At 30.4% G+C, this 21,180-nt stretch overlaps 5 protein-coding genes across 5 annotated transcripts; all 5 read left to right on the top strand.

Moving 5' to 3' along the window:
* Window positions 1–1,271: 1,271 nt before the first annotated feature.
* Window positions 1,272–2,520, top strand: LOC145750454 (ciliogenesis-associated TTC17-interacting protein-like). Its single transcript, XM_082566493.1, has one exon. It carries the CDS (start codon window positions 1,311–1,313, stop codon window positions 2,370–2,372), a length of 1,062 nt encoding a protein of 353 aa, XP_082422619.1. The 5' UTR covers window positions 1,272–1,310; the 3' UTR covers window positions 2,373–2,520.
* Window positions 2,521–8,438: 5,918 nt separating this feature from the next.
* On the top strand, window positions 8,439–13,873 carry LOC145751624 (GTP-binding protein 2-like). Its single transcript, XM_082567810.1, has 10 exons — window positions 8,439–8,772; window positions 8,885–9,096; window positions 9,219–9,330; window positions 9,451–9,648; window positions 10,514–10,688; window positions 10,882–11,098; window positions 11,291–11,429; window positions 11,568–11,798; window positions 12,572–12,742; window positions 12,925–13,873. Exons 1-10 carry the CDS (start codon window positions 8,602–8,604, stop codon window positions 13,192–13,194), a joined length of 1,896 nt encoding a protein of 631 aa, XP_082423936.1. The 5' UTR covers window positions 8,439–8,601; the 3' UTR covers window positions 13,195–13,873.
* Window positions 13,874–14,394: 521 nt separating this feature from the next.
* LOC145749792 (ATP-dependent DNA helicase DDX11-like) lies at window positions 14,395–17,010 on the top strand. Its single transcript, XM_082565654.1, has one exon. The coding sequence runs from the start codon at window positions 14,395–14,397 to the stop codon at window positions 17,008–17,010; it is 2,616 nt and encodes an 871-aa protein (XP_082421780.1).
* A 577-nt stretch (window positions 17,011–17,587) lies between these two features.
* Window positions 17,588–20,112, top strand: LOC145749901 (uncharacterized). Its single transcript, XM_082565784.1, has one exon. It carries the CDS (start codon window positions 17,679–17,681, stop codon window positions 19,812–19,814), a length of 2,136 nt encoding a protein of 711 aa, XP_082421910.1. The 5' UTR covers window positions 17,588–17,678; the 3' UTR covers window positions 19,815–20,112.
* Window positions 20,113–20,121: 9 nt separating this feature from the next.
* On the top strand, window positions 20,122–21,166 carry LOC145749902 (N-terminal Xaa-Pro-Lys N-methyltransferase 1-like). The gene is made up of 3 exons (XM_082565785.1): window positions 20,122–20,310; window positions 20,486–20,738; window positions 20,904–21,166. Exons 1-3 carry the CDS (start codon window positions 20,137–20,139, stop codon window positions 21,164–21,166), a joined length of 690 nt encoding a protein of 229 aa, XP_082421911.1. The 5' UTR covers window positions 20,122–20,136.
* The last annotated feature ends 14 nt before the right edge of the window (window positions 21,167–21,180 follow it).

Here is a 21,180-nt window from a genome sequence, read left to right as displayed (position 1 = left end):
ACACATCTTTATATTAATTCGCGTTATAAAAAATCAATGCAAAAAATATGTTTGTTTTTTATTTTTAAATAAAGTTTGTTTTGTTTAAGTAAATTCAAGTTGTGCATTAAATTAAATCAATAAAAGTTACTCATATTAAGATTGTATTATAACATCAATAAATATCTTATTCAAAATATTGAATAAAAACAACGTTAAATAAACATGTTATAAATCTCTTTGGTAGACCTACATTTTTACTTTTTAATATACTTTTAATAAGGATCACTCTACATCATGCTGTTAATCCAATTGAAATGTAGTCACGAGTTGGATTTATTCTACTCGCTCAGCATGATATTATAGAAACGCATATGTAAGCCAATAAAGCTTGTAACCTTACTTCCCTATTCTAATTAACTATCCAACTCGAAATGGAGAACTTAAAATTGAATCCCGGAAACTTATGCCAACTTTAAACTACTTTTTAATAAGATCACTTTCGTATAAAAATAGGACATTCGTTTTTTATTTTGTTCATGCGAAGAATTAAAATAATCAAATACTTAACAGTAAAATGACATATTTTGGCATTTCTAAATATAATTAACATGATGGAGACATTAATAATCTTTCGATAAGTTTTTGGTTTAAATAATAACAATGATTACCAGAGGTTAGTACTCCCCAAACATTACCTAAGATGGTTGTAATATATACCTTTATGTCGTGATTAAAGTGTAAACGCTTCACAGCGCCGTGGTTGAATTTATATTTCTATTTCGAAAAATATTTTAAACTTAAAACCATGTATGTTATAGTGAGAGTTGTAACCACAAAATTGCTTTTTTTAAATCGTGGCTACAAAACGGTCATTGCAACAACCGCGTCGTTTCTATAGTAACAAAGACAAGCAATAATAAATTATAAAAACATCGTAAAACTAATTCTAGGTGTGAATGTTTTGTTTTTTTTTGCGATAAAAAATTAATTGCCCATCCAAAAATATATTCAATGGTTTAAATATATCAACGGAGCTTAAATATTAATAAAAAATGCTTAAATTCCACGGGCAATTAAAGCAAATATGACATTTTTGCAACATTCTGCGAGTCTGTCGCCTTTAAGTTTAAAACTTTTGTTATGTATACGTAGTAGTAATTTAAGTAACATTTTACTCTTAAAATAATTATGTTCTAACAAATGTTTTTAACAAATAAAAACTTTTTCTTTTTATAATAACCTTTTTTGTAAATCTATAATAACCTTTTTTTTTCTTTTTTGTAAAGATGTAATTTTTATATTTCTGAGCTTAAACTTAATTCTAAAATATGGAAAACATTACAAGTGATTCTAACATTTGTGCTTCGGAATCAGCTGTGAAATTTCTACAAAATATCGACAAAGAAACCTTAGATCTTTGCATTTTTGAAGACAACCTCGTAACCATTTCAGATGACGGAAAAACAATCGGAGAATTTACAACAAATGTTGAAAAAATATCTAAAGGTGGGAATATTTTTTTGCTGATACATGCAAGCAGTCATGGCAAGGTGGACGATATTCCAATGGGCACAAGTATTACAACTTATGTTGATGTAGACAGTTTAAAATTGATTAGTCAGGATCATCATGAGTATGTTAAAGTTCCTGGCAATGAATTGGAAAAGAAAACTGAAATGACAACAGATCAAGAGACCGGGGAATTAACAGTTAAACGACAAGTTACACAAGGTGAAGAAATTAAAAAAACAACTTACAAATTTCCTAAAGAAAATCTTGAAGGTTTTGTGACCGAAGGACTTAATATCTTGATACAAAGAATGTTAATTCGAAGTAGTTTTCACGAAGAAATTACATTCGTTACTGTCGATTCTGACTCAAACAACTTGGTGCAATCAGTTTACAAACCTTTACCAAAACGTAAACAACAAGTTGGAAGCAAGGAGTTAACTGTAACTGGCATAGAACGAAGTGTGATGTCGTTTGGAGATTTGCCACATTCTTGGCAATCTTACTTCATGGAAGATGGTCACCTAACAATGAGGATTCAAGTCGGATCCCCGGCTGTTGCAACCCTTATGAAAGTCCCACGCTTGATTGAGCGTGAAGAACTGGAACTAAAACCTGTTTTCGGGAAAAAAACTTTAAACTGGGAAGAGGATATGGAGTTAAATTCCAGGTATTTACAAAGAAAAGAAGAGTTAAAAGCGGGGCACGAGACATATTTGCGCGAGCACCCCGACGCTTCAACTCTTCTTGCTGACTTCTTTCAATTCTTGTTGCTACGGAAACCAGATGATGTGGTCGGATTTGCAGCCGAATTTTTTTCAACCTTTTCCTCTTCTGTTCCAGAACAATCTTCTTACAAACATTCTGCAACTGAAAACTGAAATTCATTTAGTTTGTTTAATTAAATTTTACGTTATACTTTACTGTAAGAAATAAATTAAATAGTATTCTGATTTATAGTCTATGCTGTATTCTTATGGTGAAATCATTTAAATTTATACTTAAAATAAAGAAGAATTGTTGAGATTACATGATATATTATAAGTAGATTGCATCTGGTTATATAAATTCATATTACAAGGTTATTTATAAAAGTAAAAATCAAAAAATAGAATAAAAAGGACAACAAAAAATAACAGTTTTACATATTTTTAAAGTTAGGTTAATAGTAATAATATTGCACATATATTGAACTATTGCACTTAATATTTTTAAAACAAATTAAAAAAGAATTCATTTTAAATTTCAAAACAAATATTTGCTTTAAGTAAAAAAGATACAATCTAGTCCTCATCAACAACAAGTCTGATTGAGGTTGTAACTTTTGTTGGTGTTTCTGTTACTGTTGGTTTGGGTTGACCACTGGCTTGTGTTGCAGCGATTTTAGCTATTTTTGTTATTTGTTTCCTTTTCCGTTCTCTAAATTCAAAACAAAAAATTGGGGTTTAATTGATTTAGCCATCAAGTAACATTAAAATTTATGCCTTTATTGTGTGGTGTAGTGGTAAGAACACTTGCTACACTATACATAAGTCATAGGTTCCATCCCCACTGATCTCATGCTGTAGTGCCATTGAGTAAAGCGCTAAAAATGCAGTGAACTTCTGCTAAGCCAGCATATAATCAGCAATATATTTATCGGGCAATTATAATCAATAATATTCCAAACTGGCAAAGGCAACTCGAGACTGGGTCGGAATAACTGATGTTACTCTAGGTTTAAGTTGCGCATTCGACTTTCCCACATCGAGGGTAAAGAAATATACAAAAAAAAAGTAAATTTGTACATAGAAATCAAAATAAAATCCTAAACAAATTCAAATAAATAAAATAAATTTAAAATATATTAGATTTTAATTTTTTTACTTTTTAAGCTGGTGTAAGTAGAATGCCAATAACAAGATAACAACAAACAGCAAAGGTTCAGTGGTAGCTAAGGTGGCAACTAAACGAGCTCTGCTTGGACAGGAGGGAGGGGGGACTAAAAAATATTTATTAACTATTTGTTTATTTTTTATTAAATCTGACAAAACATATTACATTAGGGTAATCAATTTAGGAACAAACTGCATACTTGGTAAAATGGGTATTCCTGGAATATTTATAATAGGACTTCGAATCACTGAAATTCCATTTGAAGTTGGGAAAATTGCTATAGCGAAAGCACTAAATATAAAACTGAATATTGTCTTTGTTGATTAATTTTTAAAAAACTAGGTGTCTGGAACATGATAAAATAAAAAATGTAAAATTAAACATAATTAAATAAAAAATGTAAAACATTTTTATTTAAAAATATTTTACCTGTAATTTTTGCCTTCTTTTAACAGTCTGTTGTTAGCAACAATTGTGAGTTCCCCAAAACTACATTTTGTTATTGTTTTGTTTCCCAATAAAATTTCTTCATTATCATACCTACTGTAAAGCAATAGCATTAAATTTTAAAGAATTGTTTAAGAGTTGTCTATGCTGGTGGATTAAAATAATATAAAATTAAAAATATATTTTCTTTATAAACAAAACATTTTTTAATTTAAAATAATTTTCTTGTATACCTTTTAGCATACGCAAAATAAGGTTTATTTGTATCATAGTCATCAGAAGTAGCTGTTTGAACATCTTGCAGCAAAATAGTATCATTCAATTTACTTGTGTTACCATCACATTGAGATTGTAATATCAGGAAGTAACAACTAAAAAATTAACCTCTAATTAGATTTTAAAAATATTCAAAAATTTTATAATATTATAAGCAACATTTAATTGATACTAAGAGTAACAAATATATGTATGAATGAGTTTAGCTATTATTTACTTGGCTGTTACATCACTATTGTCAACAGGTTGAATTATCACTTCTCTTTTACTTTCATTTAAAGAATTATTTACCAAGATTGGGGCTGGTAGACTTGTTTCTGTAACAATTAATGTCTACAATAAAATATATTCTAAAATATAGTAATTAAACAAATCATTAATTTATAAATTAATATTATATATTAAATAATTAAAAAACTCCAAAAATTTTAAAATTATTTCATTTATACTAACAAAGGTTTACCGTAAATTATTGCTGGTGGAGTTTCACAATTTCCTTTAGCAAAAACAGGGTCTTTTATATGAACACAAGTCGGTGTATATATTGAAACATTGTGTTTTCGATTTGGGAGAGCAGGGAATTTAAAAGATTGTGCTCCTGTCACAACTGCATCAAAACTTTTGTTTTGATTTGGTAAAAACCCAATCAGATCATTTTTAATATCTTTAACTGAACTTGTAACATTTATCTGTAAAAAATATATTAACTTCTGCATGTTAAAATTGTAGATGCTTGATCTATGGCTTAATATAATAAACTGTTCCAATTTAAGGCGCAATAAAACTAAATTTTACCAAAACAGTTGAACAAGAATAAAACTTACAAAAAAATTAACTGCTTCAAAGCCAGATGCATATTGCCATGTGAGTTCACACACTTCAGTAACTAAATTGTAAGCAAATACAACATTTTCAACTTTTGGTTCAGTTGTTCCAGTAGTAATTGCATATACAGTAGTAAAAGGCTTTAAACAATCTGGTGCTATCACAGAAATCTGCAATTTTGTAAAAAGAAAATTAGGCCAAAAGAAAATTAAAATTGCCCAAACTAATTATGAAATTTAATGTAAATAATAAATATAAATCTTTACCAAATAAAAGTATTTAATTAAATTAAAAACACCTCAAACCTGTATTTCATAAGTAGTATCTCCTAGTAAACCTTCAAATTGTGTTAAGGTGTTTGTTTTATTAGCAAACACCTCTTTTGTTTGGTTAATATTATGGTTTAAATTAGGGTTGGAAATTGTGACTTGATGGGGAATCAAAAGCAAATCATCAGATGTTGTCCAATACACTGTTATTGATGAATACTGAACACTGCAAATTAGAGTTGTTGCATCAATGATAGATGGACCTTAAACAAGATTAAAATAAAGATTTAAACCCAACTGGCAGCATGGTGTAGTGGTAAGAACACTTGCTACACCACTGATGAAGTCATGGGTTCAATCCCTACTGATTTCATGCTGTAGCGCCATTTAGTAAGGCGTTTTAAACGGTTTGAACTCCTGCTGAGCCAGCACCTAATCAGCAGTATAATTATCGGGCAATTATAATCCGATCCCAAGCTGCCTAAGGCTACTCAAGACTGAGTCGGAGTAACTGTAACTGATGTTACTCTATGTTTAGGTCGAGCATTCGACTTTCCCACATCGAAGATAAAGATACAAAAAAAAACAAAAAAAACACTAACATATAAAAACTTCAAAAAGCATTATTTTTAACGAACCTTGGGCTGGGATAACTTGAAATATTGCTGGTAAACTGCTAACAGTTTGCCCACTTTCAGAGATAATATTTCCAACGCAAATGAAGCTGTCGACACCCAAACACATTCCACCTTTTGATACAGTTAATGTACTTGTTACTTCGCTTTCTGCTGTAGTTGTTGATATTCTATATTCTTCGTTGTCATCTGCAACAGGCTTGTTTCCATCTTCAGTTGAAATTGACCATGATATTAAAGGATTGCCTTGCACAGTACAGGTTAAAACATAATCATTTGCACTTATGGGTGTCATTGGAGAATAACTTGATTTTACTGAAAATAAAATAAATTTTTAATATCTTTAAAAAAACTTAAATATATACAAAAATGATACAAAAATGATAGAGTTGGTAAATTTAAATAAAAAAATATCATAATTTGTAATATTAAAAAGCCTTATTGTTAATTATTATTGTATAAAACCTGTTACAAGTGGAATAAAAAGAAAAGTGTACACTTTAACTTACAAAATCTACATTTCCTTCCAATAAAGTCAGGTGGGCAAATGCACACAGGAATTCCATCGCGAATTTCACATGTTCCTCCATTAAAACAGGTTTGAGTAACGCACGATGCTGTGAGGTAGTATAAAAAAATAACACATTTTTAAACCAGTTGCAAATTATAAAAAATTAATAACAAACATTATTTTAAACTAAAAAATACGATTTTAAACCGCCTTTATATTATAATATTACATTTTACAAACCTTGACATATATAATTATGTTTTTGTGTGCATGAATCTGAAAACCATTTTCCTAGATTTGAAGTACCATCGTTGTTACTCCTACCCTGTATAACTACACACATATCCCCTCCACTATTACTTTCTACATTTGTGGCAAAGTTACTAAAACTTGCAGCACCTGAAGCAACCAATGTTGCACCATCCCATGTTACTTCTGTGGCACCAACTTCTAACAAACCACTTGTCCAATAACCAACACCAGAGCTGGATTCAAGACTTGCACCAGCCACTGGATCACTGGACAAATCTTCTAAAGCATTATTAATTTGATTCTGTAGTTCCAGGGTTGTAACTTGAACAGTAACACCACCAGCATATTGTGAACAAGCATCTCGAGCTTCAGACCAGGTTAAAGGAGCATCAGTAAATAATGAAAAAGAGAAGCCAGCATAGGTAAAAATTGCTAAAAAAATGGAAATTTATTTTTTAAATAATAAATATTTTAATTTCATGATAAAACTATTTGTTGTTACCTGCTGCACTTGGTTGTTCCGACAATACTGTATTTACTAAATACAGAATAAATATAAAAAATATGTTTTTAAGCATAATTTTAAACAAAGTATTAAATGTTACAAATTATTTAACTAAGTACTCATCCAGATAAAAATCTAAATGAATTTTTATAATTTTTTCCAGCTGTATTGGTTTTTCTTTTATAATCACTAGTAAAAATGTTTAAACCACACAATTTTTTAATATCAACATTTCAACATTTACAACAAACTGTGCAATAAAAAACAATATTAATTTGTGTGGGAAAAAAGTAAGTGGGTAGAGGAATAATGTTTTTATTAGTTTAATTTTTGTTTACTATTACACCTAACAAAAAAGTGATATAATAAATTATAATTAAGAACTCGGCTTAATATATATTATGCAAAGGTAATATTTTTAAATTGCACAACAAAGGATTGGAATTTTTTTAAAAACAACACAGTTCTGTTATATTTAAAATAAGTATAAGATTAAAAATCTCAACATTTAATTAAATTTTTAATAGTTAAAATAATACCATGTAGCCTATAAAACATTTTAAAGTGTTAAAACATAGTTTGTGAAGCAATGATATAATAAATTCTTTTGATACATGTTGGGTTTATATTAAACAAACTATTTAGTTAGTACATGGTGGATGTTTTTTGTACTTGGTGTTCTTTTGTGTTTAAATAGCAGATGACATGAATTTTAAGTGGGTGCTCATGTAAATGTACTTGACTTGATGAACAGCTAAAACTATTTTTAGTTTATCCTCACAAGAGCAAGAAAATTTGTATATTTGATCATTTTCTTATGGTTAAGGTTATAAATTTTATATTTTTGGTAATTGATGTAACAATTTAAGGTCCAATGCATTTAAACTGATGCAATATTTTTGAAATAAAACATTTATTTTTTACAACGTGTTGCGCCATTACGCCGGACGCTTATTGGTCAATACGTGGGCATTGTTTATTTTTAGCTACGTAGTAATGGCTTCGCGTCATTCGCCGGTTTCTCGATCAGCTGATGCAATGTTATTGTTATGACTTCACAAGTGTTAATAAAGACTGACGACTTAATTTAATGAGACTTAAGTTTAATACGTTAAATGTATTAGGTTTATTGTAATGTTCTCTTACTCATGTTAAGTCTGCATGGATAGAATCCTCGGTGTATGTGTACTACAGTGATTTAACGGTTCATTTTGCATGTCTGCATGTTAAGGTTATTTATAAAATAAACGTCATTCTAAATTATCAGTTTCAAAGTCAGTTTGTAAGTCCAACTAAGTGGCATAACAAATTTTAGTAATGCAATTTGTTTTCTATTTTTTTAGTGTAATTTATATAAAAGTCAAAAGTAGGTTTATTTGTTTACGATTTTTAAAAGAAAAATTTGGATATGGAAAATTAATCAAGCAAAGGCAAATAAGTTTACCATAAGTATAATGATTATAAGAACACTGTAAAACAAGATTGCTTAAAAGCAATATTAATAACAATCGCATAATGGAAAGTACATCTAAAACCCCTACTGACCAAGTAAAGAAAGAAACAAATCAATCTAAAATAAAGACAACAAAACATCAAACACAAAACAGTGAAACAACAAAGAATTTGAAAAAAGAAATACTGAAAAAAACAACAATGGCTGACTGGACTGGGAATTTACCTCCCGAAGTAAAATTTGCGCATTTTAATATCCTCAACTTTTTAAAATTTAATTGTTGTAAAAAATTAAAAATTCCAAATTTCTGCTATGTTTTGTACTAAACCAACTTGTTTGTTTTAGGAAGAGGAAGGAAATGTAGAATACAAACTCAAACTTATTAGCCCCACAATGTCACGAATTGAACACCTGGTCACCCAAATGAAGTGGAGATTACAAGAGGGTCAGGGTGAAGCAATCTACAAGATCGGGGTTGAAGATAATGGGGTTTGTGCAGGGTTAACTGACCAAGAAATGGATGAAACCATGGCAACGATGAACATTATGGCTGACAAGTAACACATTTTAGTACCCTAGCAATAAAATAAAAAACCTTTCTCACTTATTTTATTGCCTTTTTATAAGACATGATACTGATAAGAGTGAGTAGAAATAATTTTTTAAATTTTTTTTCAAGATTGGGGGCAAATTTAACGGTGCTACGAAAGCGTGAGGTCAATTCTGAAGTTTTGGGTGAAAGAAAACAAGTTGCGGAACTGTTAGTAAGAAAAGTTCCTGATGACCAACAGGTAAAAAGAAATACTCGCTCACTGATTAAGAATAAATTTGTGCAGTATCTTATATACTATACTAGCCAACAGCTCAATAACGCGATGCTTTGGTACTTAAAAAATCCAATGTTTTTTTAGTTTTTGGACATAAGGATATCAGTTCTTGGCAATGCTGACTCAGGCAAATCAACATTACTTGGCGTTTTAACCCAAGGTCCTTTGGACAATGGAAGAGGCCAAGCACGACTGAATTTGTTTCGACATTTGCATGAGATTCAATCAGGTCGAACTTCTTGCATTAGTCACGAAATTTTAGGATTTGACAGCAAAGGAAATGTAAGTAAAAGGGTTATAAATGTCAAGCAATATCTAACAAATAAATGTGTAAGTAAGCCACACAAATTGGCATTTAAAATATGATAAGGTTAATAATTTAAACTGTCAAAAAAGTTTTTAGAAAAAAAAATATAAGTCAATAACTATAAATCATAAAACATCTATAAAAATTAGTGCCACACAAAAATTGCTAACATAGCAATTGCACAAATTCAATTTCATTACAATAATTCAATGTTTTTAGACTAATGTTATATTTTACCACCTTCTTAACTAACCAAAATCTGCTAAAATAATTAAGACTTTTAGCTATTTCCAATAAAACATAGCTTATACTATCTGATAATTTACTTTAAAAGGTGTACTTGTGTGTTGTATTTATATTAAAAAAAGTTTATATTTTTGACACAGTTTTAATTTCCCAAGCAAAGTAATTTCATGTTTAACTTGGTAATATTATTATTGCAATTTTAGGGACATTTAAGTAGGCCTATTGTGTTTTTTTTCTTAAAATTTTTTTTTGGATTTAAATAATAATAAAAACACAATGATTCACTTTATTTACTGTATACATGTTATGTGGTTGTCAGTCAGTTAACTAATTATTGATAATTTCCTGTTAAATTTTTTTTACCAATTAGTTTGTGATTTAGTTTGCTTCATATCATAAACAAAATTCTACATTTAAACTTATTATTAATTAATAATTTAAAAACACGATTTTTATAATAAACATGCCATGACTTTATAACTTATCCATTTAAGATTTAAAAACTTAATTAGTCATATTAAATTTTAAAAAAATTTACAGTTTATTAAATTTGCAAATTTATATTTGACCATCCTTTTTTTACAATTTTCACAGGTTATAAATTATGAAGAATCCCAAACAGCAGAAGATATTTGTTCAACAGCTTCCAAGATAATCACCTTCATTGACCTTGCCGGGCATCACAAGTATTTAAAGACAACCATTTTTGGTCTAACCTCACACCATCCTGACTTTGCTGTGTTAGTTGTCAGCGCTAATCGTGGAGTAGGTGAGTAAAGAGTTTGGGTATATTTAGAACTATGATAATGGTAAATTAAAGCTTTTTTCAAGTTTTGTTTATAGTATCTTGATTTTAATATGTTTTCTGTAAACTAAAAAGTAAAGTATTTAAAAATGTGATTAGATGGAATTATGTAAATGTTAAATTATGGTTTAAAAAATCTTAAATTACATTTTTTTAGCTGGTACAACAAGAGAACATCTTGGTCTCGCTTTTGCACTTGGTGTTCCCACCATTGCTGTGGTAACCAAGATAGATCTATGTCCGGAGTCGGTCTCCGAGAGAGCATGTCGGCAGTTGGAGCAACTTCTCTCATCAGCTGGATGCGGAAGGATTCCTTTCAGGGTAAGATCGGAGGATGATGCTTACACCGCAGCATCAGGAATGGCTGGAGAGAGGTAGTGACTTATATATAAATTATACAACATTATCAGAGAAAAACAAAAAGATTTATTAAATGTAAGGCACCATTCTAATTTTTGGAAAAGGAATTGGATTAATTCTATTAAAACTAATGGTTCCCCCCCCCTTGTAAACAGAGAATTGGACTTTTGTTAACAGACATATTAAACTTGACTTTTGTTTTTTAGTAAAATCGTTCCAGTGTTCAAGGTATCAAGTGTGACTGGGGAAAATCTCCCGTTATTGACCAAGTTCTTCAATGTTTTACCTCCACAGAAGAATGTAAGAGAACAGGAAGAACTAATGCAAAAACCAACTGAGTTTCAGGTAAGTTTGGTGTCCCAATTAAAGCTTTCAAGCAAAAAACTTACATTTTGAAAAAGACATTAGTATTGCTTCTTTTTAAAATCAGAGATTTTTTTTTTAAATAAGGGATTTTTTTTAAATGTAATTTTTTTTGCTTAGGTTGATGAAGTATTCTCGGTGCCAGAAGTTGGTGCTGTTGTAGGTGGAACCTTACTCCATGGTTCCATCTGCGAACATGACAACCTTCTTATTGGTCCCACCAACGAAGGACAGTACCTTCCTGTTACCGTGACAACCATACAAAGAAACAGAGCTCCATGTAGAGTAGTGAGAGCAGGTCAAGCTGCTTCTCTTTCTTTGAATGATATTGACAAAGATGTTATAAGAAAGGTATGTGGATTTAAAAGTTGGTATTTTGTTAAGATGTCACATATATATTGCAACATTTCTTAGCAATAAATTGATTGGTTTTATTTTCGTAAATATCAAGAAACTGATTGATTTTATTTAAATATTGATTTTAAAAAGATATCGATAAACTGTGTTTAGTTAGATGTATAAACATACACCAGAACTAAATAAATATTAATTTAAAGTATTTTAATTTATTAAAATTATCCTATTTCTATTGATTTAAGATCTGTTGACAATATTGTTTTAAAGAAATCAAATTTCAAAATAGAATACTTTAACAAAGAATCAAAATAACATAATATCTGGATATCAAATTACCTTTACATTTATCTGACTTTTAAACCCGTAGACTAAACAACGTATGAAACTGTTGGTTTATTAATAAATACACCATATACAATATGTTTTTGAAATATATATTGTATGTTGTTTGGCCTTAATGATGCCAGTGTTATTGATTTTTGGTGATTAAAGTTAATAGCTCTATAATAATCACGAAAAGCATACAACGAAGCGTTTTCAGATACAAAAACGGTAACGTATGATATGGCGCAATACACATGAAATTTCGATTTCCCTTAATCATATAAATTTGTCAATATAAACCTAATATTTAAACATATACGACAGTGAGAGCAATATTGATAATATTCCCAATTTTCATTTTCTACTTACACATAGTAACGCATAATGATTATATAACAGTGCACAATATATGATATAATAATGTTTTGACGTTTTATTTACAGGGAATGGTAATAGTCACCTCTGAAGCTCAACCTGGTTGTAGTTTAAGATTTGAGGCCTCAGTATTTTTACTTTACCACCCGACTACCGTTCTATCAGAGGGTTTTCAGGCAACAGTGCATGTGGGCAACGTTCGACAAACAGCGCTTATTGAAACAATACACAACGACGAGGTGAGTGTGACGTCATAATCACGTTTTGTACGTCATTAAGTAGGTGTTAATTTGTGAGTAATTAGTAAAGTCATTGTATAAAGTATTAAGACTTTTTATAATTAATCATAGTGTTTTTTGGGATAATCGTTACGTCACTACTCTACTTGGTAATTAACTTAACCTAATTAATATTTTCACAGGGCTCCATTTCATTAAACGAGCAAGCTAAGGTCACGTTCCGGTTCGCTTGCGTGCCCGAATACCTCCGGGAAGGTTCCACCCTTTTATTCAGGGAAAGGTCGACCAAGGGGATCGGCCAAGTTACAAAAATTTACCCCTACCACCCTAGCCACCATAAAAGCCCTAAACGAAGATCACGACGTGTTTTGAGCCTATCACCCCCTGACAAAGACCCTCCCTCGCCACCAAGCGGGCCGGTGTCACCTAAAAGGCAACATATGGATCGATAAAATTTTAAACGCTTTTTATATTTGTACTGTGTTTTTAACGTAAATTTTAACTTGTTAGTAAATATTGTAAGTGTGTTGTGGTATTGCGGAGTCTTATCGTATAGGCAATGTTTTATTTTTTCGCAGAATGTGACGTCAGAAGATATATTTTAATGGAAAATTACAGCAAAAAATACGTAATTTTTAAGTTAAATTTCTATCAATTTTTAACGAGCGTTTACTACAAAAAATAAACATTTAAAAGCACCTTTACTTTGTTTGTGTTAACGCCCGTTTGGCACTGCCCCTAAAATCAATTTATATTTAAAATATTATTCTTACTGCCAAAGCTAAGTATTAGCTTCTGTGGTATCATTTAAATTTTGTTTTAAAAAACGTATATTTTTATATGATGTTATTTTTTGTACAACGTGTACATTTTATAAATAACTTTTTTAAAAATGGTGTTTATTTTTATAAATGTATAAAGGTATATTAACAATGTTGTTTCACATCTGTACAAATTTATATAAGAATTAGTTGCCCTAAATAAAACCATCAACATATATATTTATTATTGAAATAAATGTCATTTCGTTATAATAACGTTTATACACTTTTTAAGTTTTGTTTTTTAAACTACAAATTTTATCATGTAGTGCTGTTTAAATAGTTTTGTTTTGATTGAATAAAATAAAATGGCATAAATCTTGTGTTTTTTATTATTACTTTTTACATTAAGCTATGACAATTCAACAAAAAATTATAGTCCCTAAACTTGGCTTATAATTTAAATAGAGATTTAAACCATAAAAAAAAATTACAAACGCTTATATATATAGTCTAATTAAATTATTAAAACAATTTTTAGATTGGCCTTTATATTATTTGTTTACTGCTTTACATTATACGGAGATGGTGGTATTTAAATAATGAAATTTACGTTATTTATTGCAACGCGGCTTTTTAGACTCATGTTAGTTATCACTCTTATTTAAAGCGCGGGAAAAATCAAAACAAACTTTTACATTTACAACGTGCGTTATAGCGTTGTTTAAGTTTTATAATAGTATCTCTTTATCGTGTTAACATACTAATATTTAATAAATTATAATTTGTCTAATGCTCAATTATTAAAGAATTAAAAAATTAGTCTTTGTAAAGGTAAAGCAAATGTTAAAATATGTAAATACATAAATAAATTTAATAATTTTTTAGAAAATGGATAAAGAAAATAACACGGTTAACAAGAATACTTCAATTGCACCAAACGAGTTCCCTTTTCCTTTTGAACCTTATTCTATACAACTTGATTTCATGAGGGCTTTGTACAATGCAATAGAAGAAAGGAAAATTGCAATTTTTGAAAGCCCAACTGGGACAGGAAAATCGTTGTCTTTAATTTGTGGGTCGCTAACATGGTTGCGTGATCATGAATCTAAAGAACTAAAAAATGGTAATATTTCTGCTAGCCCTATTAAAAGAAATTCATTGAATAATGCTGAACCATCTTGGGTTATGGATTTTGTAGAAAAACAAAAATTAGAAGTAAAAATCAAAGCTGCAAAATCGAGTAGTGAAATTGTCACAAAACGTAATAAGATGTTTCAAAAAATACGTAATGGAACTCACGAATTTGAAACGCAAAAGAAAAACTTTAAGCGAAAACGTGGTCAAGATGAAACAGAAATGTTAATGAAAATGGCCAAAAAAGATCTTGATAATTATGACAATTATACAAATAATGAAACTGATTTAGACCACATGGCATTTGCACTGGAAGATTACAAAAGCGAGGATGAAAATAATGATAATTCGAAAGATAACGAGGAAAATTTCACAAGAATATATTACTGCAGTAGAACCCATTCACAATTATCACAATTTGTGCATGAAGTTCAAAAATCGCCTTTCGGTAAAACTGAGTCTGATTTTCCAGTAACTTTAGCAACATTGGGTTCAAGAAATAATTTGTGTGTCAATGAAGATGTTAAAAAACTGAAATCTGTGCAGCAAATGAATGAAGCTTGCCTTGAAATGCAGAAAAACGCCACAAAGAAAAAAGAAAATGATTTGGGACTAGAAGATAAACCAACTAAAAGAAAAAGGCGAACAAAATCTAAAACAAAATGTGAATATTACCTTAACAACGATGGTATTTCATCCTTAACTAACATGATTTTAAGTGAGGTTCGGGACATAGAAGATATAGTAACTGAGGGTAAAAGGACCTGCGCTTGTCCTTATTATGCTGCAAGAAAGGCATCATTGTTATCACATTTAATCGTTCTTCCATACCAAACTTTACTTCATGAAAAAACTCGAGAACTGAGTGGTATTAACATTAAAGATTCTGTCATAATTATTGACGAAGCTCATAACTTGGTTGAGGCAATTAACCAAATGTATAGTTGTCAAATCACACAGAGTCAAGTAAGTTATACTGTTAACCAATTAAATCAATATGCACAAAAATTTAATACACGATTAAAAGCCAAGAATTTGTTTTATGTTAAACAACTGATATTTGTGTTACAACAATTTGAAAACACAATGAAAGAATCTGTAAAAGATCAAAGTTTAATTGTTACTGTGAACGAGTTTTTATTTAAAACAAACTTGGACAATATTAACTTTTTTAAACTGCTTAGATATTGCCAAAGAAGCATGCTAGCCAAAAAGTTAATGGGTTTTACCGAACATTTTAATGTTGTTGTTAATAAACCTGAAAAAAAATCAACTCTTTCTACATTTTTAAATGGAATGAAGTCAAAGGAAGAAACAGAAAACAACAAAGTTGTTGTTAAGTCTCCCCTTATGATTATTGAATCTTTTTTTCTTGCCTTATCATCTACAAGTAAAAATGGAAAAGTAATTTTAACAAACAATGGAAATAATGAATGTGTTGTAAAGTTTAACCTATTGAACCCTGCTGATAGTTTTAAAGCTGTTTTAGATGAAGCGAGATCTATTATTATTGCCGGAGGAACAATGCAACCTTCATCTTGTTTAATTAACCAAATAATTGGAGAAAATCATCGCTCTCGCATCACTGAGTTTACATGTGGTCATGTGATTAATGGAGCCAATCAGCTGTTACCCATTGCGCTTTCAAAGGGACCTGGTGAAGTGCTGTTCGATTTTACATTTGAAAATCGAAAAAGTTTTAAATTAATCGATGAATTGGGAAGGTTATTGGTGAACTTATGCAATATTGTACCAGGTGGAATTGTGTGTTTTTTTCCTTCTTATAATTATGAGAACACGGTGTATGAAAGATGGGAGAACTCTGGGTTGATTCGACGCTTAGAAGTTAAGAAAAGGGTTTTTAGAGAACCAAAGAAATCAAGTGAAGTAAACTTAGTGCTACAAGGTTATGACAACTGTATAAAGAACTCCAAAGCTAACCCTGGGAGAGTGAATGGAAGTATTTTACTTTGTGTTGTGGGGGGTAAAATGAGTGAGGGTATAAACTTCTCTGACGACCTTGGAAGATTAGTTGTCATGGTTGGTATGCCATACCCTAACTTACACTCACCCGAATTAAAAGAAAAGATGACTCATCTTAACCAAAACATGCCAAAAATTAACGGTGTTAATGCAGGCCAAGTTTTCTATGAAAATGCTTGTATGAAGGGTGTAAACCAATCTATCGGTCGGGCAATTAGACATAAAAATGATTATGCTTCAATTTTGTTATTAGACAAACGTTACAACAACTTAAAAGTGATTAATCAACTTCCATCTTGGATATCACAACATTTAAACAAAGCAGATAACTTTAGTAAAGCATTTTTATCGATTAAACAATTTTTTAATCAACACAAACTGAATTAATTTAAATAAAATGTGTGCGTTTCATATTTTGTTGCAATGAAATTTATAGTTTGAATATTTTCGGTTACTGACTCACTAAAATAAAATGTTTAAACTAATAATGCATATCTTGTTTTGCGAAAGGTATAGCATTTTAAGAGGAATTAAATTTAAAATTTTTCTTTCTAATATTACAAGTCAAGTCAACTAGGCCATAATAACAATATTACAAATATAACTTATGATAAATAAAACAATGGCAATATGTTCACAAATGAATAGAAGATGACCTAAAATTTAAGAGTAAAACATTTGTGTTCTAACAAAAAATCTTAAAAATGCTACTCACTTTTTATTTTCTTATGTTGTAATTCCAATCTTTTTCGTATAAACATCATTTCACGTAATCGTTGATGACTTTTAACAGGATACATATAAATAGTAGAACTTCTTTCAGTTTTCGTTTCAATTCACACGTTTTTTACCAAATTTTAGAATATGAGGATAAACAAAAAATAAATAACACGCTCTAATAATTTGATTATATGGATACCGCCGCGCTGTAAAAATTAAAAATAAATCTTTGAAAAATATTTAAAAATTGCTTTCAAATGAAGTAATTAAAACCATGACATAACATTTTAATTTATTTAAGTGATTAGTGTTTGTTTTATGTTCAACATATTAAGATGTTGTTGCAAATATCGCGTTTAAATCGCGTTCAATTCATCACATCAAGCATTGTAATATTTGTAACAATTTTAGCATATTACGTATGGAAAAAACTTTTCGGAAAAACCAAAGTAAATTGCTGGTTCTGTAATTCGAATTCTGTCGTCCCTTACAAAAAGAAAAATGCGTGGACGTGTTCACATTGCCAGCAGTACAATGGTTTTACAAAGAGCGGTGATTATAATAATGAATTACCGCGAATGCATGACGAAACTTTGAATGCGTCCCAAATTGGTTCAAAACCGAAGGAAAATTATGCTTCTGTGGTTGAACAACATCTAAAACTATGCAGTAAATGCTCTAGAAATCAACTGCTTAAAGTGAAGCAGATCTCACAATTCGAACCAATTGCAGAAGAGAATTTCGATGAGGAAGTGCAAGCGTTCAAGAAAAAATTGGAGATTTTATATGCTCTGTGTCCAAAATGCCAATCTGCTACTGATCGCCATATTAAAATGCAAGATACGATTATTCGAGGCAGTATCAAGGCTAGGCAGCAATGCCAAAACTTTAAGATTCAAAATCAAATTAAAAAATCAAACTTAATCGTCCAACCAAGTGAAACTAGGTTTAATATATTTTTATGGTTCTCAATTTTTGTTTTATCGATCTTAGTTGCTGGATTATATTTTCAACAATACATCAGAGGTTTAATTCCAATTCCGATTCCATCTTTTGTACTGGGGAATTTCTTCCAAAAAACAGATTTTTTGCCATCATTATCTTACACTGGATTAACTTGCACAATATTAGCATTATCATTGCAAAGAAAAATTTGTAAAGCTACTTACTTGTGTGCTGCTTTTTGGGTGTTAGTGTGTTGTGTTATTTACTCAGAATATCATCATCAAAATTTGTCCTTTTCTGCAAAATTCTCTAAATATGCACAACATTTAACACCCTATTTTCCTAGTGGTGATACCAATACAATTGGTAAAGAAAATAAGACAAGTTATTTTCAAATGCTGTTTTATGTTCTGTCATTTGTATACAAGCCATTGTTAATGGTTTTACTGGTAATTTTTAATGGTTTGAGTTACCAATATACGAAACAATCTGGTGCTAAAACAAGCTCAATTAAACCAAGTTCAAGTAAAACAAAACCAAGAAAGAAATTTGTTAGAAAAACGACAAGAGATGATACAATGTTTTCTGATGATGAGATTCACAGTGAAAAAGAAGAAGAATCTCCTCCATTTAAGAAACTACACACAAACCCAGATTTAAATGGAAGTCTCTGTGCTTTAAACCTAAAGGATCAGTCGCAAAGTGTGTTCAAACAACCAAGTAGTTACAGCACCAACACCTTATCATCTGCTCTTCATACTCCACCTCCATCCAGATCCTCCAGTCTTCTCTCACTGACATCAGGACATCAACCAGGAGGAGGCACATCTGATTTTGTACGTTTTCCAACAACAGCAAACAATGTTCCATTTCAAAGATACACCACCAGTACTGTTGTTAACGCACCTACAATGAGGCACAGTGCTCACCGCTCTGTTGCAAGTTTCCCTGCAGCAATAAGTCCTGCTATGAGCTGGCAAAGGTCATCACAACTACTAAGTGTCACTAATGCGTCTTCAAAGCCTGAAGTTCGTAAAGCCAAGCGTCCTTTGATCAGCCCAGCAAAGTTAAACTGGAACGTAGTTACTGCGAAACAGAAACGAAATAACCACACGATGATGAACTTTGAATTTGATGACACGATTATGGAACACGATGAATACGAAAAACATCAAACAAGTTGGGAGCAAAAATCGGATGAACTCGATATTTCGATTCATGATAGTGTGAGTCAGGCTGGTGACCGAATGAGGCTCGATCTGAGTGATGATGATAACTCGATGCCGCGGACTCCGAGGCGAAAACCGAAACCAAAAGATGACATGATAACTGCATCGCCCCAATCCACAATTTCAACTATAACTTCAATCACAATGAAAAGTGTTGAAAAAGTTGAAAACAGTCGACTGTGTCGATGGATTTTAGCGTTTTTCATCTGCGTTAACCTCGTTGTTGGAATTTTACTGGTGTTTGAAGTTAAAGAAATGAGGGCTGTAGAGCAATGGAAAACTGAACGAACAATTTAAACTAACTCCTATCCCACTGTAAATATTTTGTACATAATTTCCATTATCAAATGTTTATTTGAGTTGTTACTGCCCTGCGTTTTCTATAAGTTCTTTTTATTAATCTGCCAAAACAGTTGTGCTACTTAAATTGTACTTCTATTATTTTCATCAAGTAGTCTAAAAGTGTAAGATTGGTATTATTATAACTTTATGCAGCCATTCATTTCTAAGTGTGTTCTGTATTATATTTGTCATTATTGTAGGAGAAAATGGTGTGAAAATCGCAACTGCAATATTATGTTTTTTGTGTTTGGTAGATAAAAATACAAAACTAATAAAAATGAGTCTCGTAACTGGATGTGACAAAGTCTCATCTGAGGAACAATTTTATGGTAAAGCTCTCTCATACTGGCAAGGTATAGAAGCAAATATAAACGGAATGTTAGGAGGGTATGGACATATTAATCACACTGATATCCAGGGGTCTAAAGACTTTCTTAAAGAATTTATAAAGGTGATTTTATTAAAATTTGTTATATAAGTATTAGGCTACAGATGTATATCTATTTTAAAATAACCAAAAAATATACAAAAGTTATCAAAATCAAAAAAGTAAACTTAAAAATTCAAACAATATATACCTAAATTTTTACCATAAAAGTTACTAATATTATGTATCTTCATTTTAGCCACCTCATGGAAAAATGAAGTTAAACAATGCCTTAGATTGTGGGTCAGGAATTGGCCGAGTTTCAAAACATCTTTTACTACCAATGTTCAATAACGTTGACCTGGCTGAGGTAAATAACATATTTCTTGATCAAGCTAAAACATATTTGGGAGATGGAGCTACGAGGGTTCAAAATTATTATTGTTGTGGCCTCCAAGATTTAAAGCTAAAAGAGAAATCATATGACCTCATATGGGTACAGTGGGTTACAGGTACGTCTCTTTAATTTAAGATGTTTCACTATCATCTAGTTGACACCTAATTAATAAAACTATAACCTTAAATTTCTGCTGAGTAGTTTTGGGTGTTAATAAATATATTATAGTTTTACTAGAAAAGCTACCTCGTGGGTTACACCATTTTTTCTCTCCTTTTAGGACATCTTACCGACGAACATTTTATAAAATTTTTACAAGAATGTAAAAAAGCATTACGCGACAATGGAGTGATTGTAATTAAAGACAATGTTGCAATTTGTGAAGTTGAATTAGATGATGTAGACAGCAGCGTTACAAGAAATCCTGAAGACTTAATTCTAATTTATTCATCATCTGGTTTAAAAGTTGTTAAAGAAGAAAGGCAAAACAACTTTCCTCCAGAACTTTATAATGTTATAATGACTGCTTTGGTGCCGAGATAATGTTTATTCGTATT

The sequence above is a fragment of the Corella eumyota genome, chromosome 4, assembly GCF_963082875.1.
Source record: "Corella eumyota chromosome 4, kaCorEumy4.1, whole genome shotgun sequence".
NCBI classification, from domain to species: Eukaryota; Metazoa; Chordata; class Ascidiacea; order Phlebobranchia; family Corellidae; genus Corella; species Corella eumyota.
This window is presented reverse-complemented; position numbering and strand designations above follow the sequence as displayed.

What these genes read in the sequence shown, in the direction of transcription:
- LOC145750454 (XM_082566493.1), top strand. Translation starts at nt 1,311, where the DNA reads ATGGAAAACATTACAAGTGATTCTAACATTTGTGCTTCGGAATCAGCT.
- LOC145749902 (XM_082565785.1), top strand. Translation starts at nt 20,137, where the DNA reads ATGAGTCTCGTAACTGGATGTGACAAAGTCTCATCTGAGGAACAATTT. An exon ending in TTCTTAAAGAATTTATAAAG is followed by an intron (nt 20,311 to 20,485) that starts GTGATTTTATTA and finishes TCTTCATTTTAG; the next exon opens with CCACCTCATGGAAAAATGAA. An exon ending in ATGGGTACAGTGGGTTACAG is followed by an intron (nt 20,739 to 20,903) that starts GTACGTCTCTTT and finishes CTCTCCTTTTAG; the next exon opens with GACATCTTACCGACGAACAT.
- LOC145749792 (XM_082565654.1), top strand. Translation starts at nt 14,395, where the DNA reads ATGGATAAAGAAAATAACACGGTTAACAAGAATACTTCAATTGCACCA.
- LOC145751624 (XM_082567810.1), top strand. Translation starts at nt 8,602, where the DNA reads ATGGAAAGTACATCTAAAACCCCTACTGACCAAGTAAAGAAAGAAACA. An exon ending in CTGGGAATTTACCTCCCGAA is followed by an intron (nt 8,773 to 8,884) that starts GTAAAATTTGCG and finishes TGTTTGTTTTAG; the next exon opens with GAAGAGGAAGGAAATGTAGA. An exon ending in AAAAACCAACTGAGTTTCAG is followed by an intron (nt 11,430 to 11,567) that starts GTAAGTTTGGTG and finishes TTTTTTGCTTAG; the next exon opens with GTTGATGAAGTATTCTCGGT.
- LOC145749901 (XM_082565784.1), top strand. Translation starts at nt 17,679, where the DNA reads ATGTTGTTGCAAATATCGCGTTTAAATCGCGTTCAATTCATCACATCA.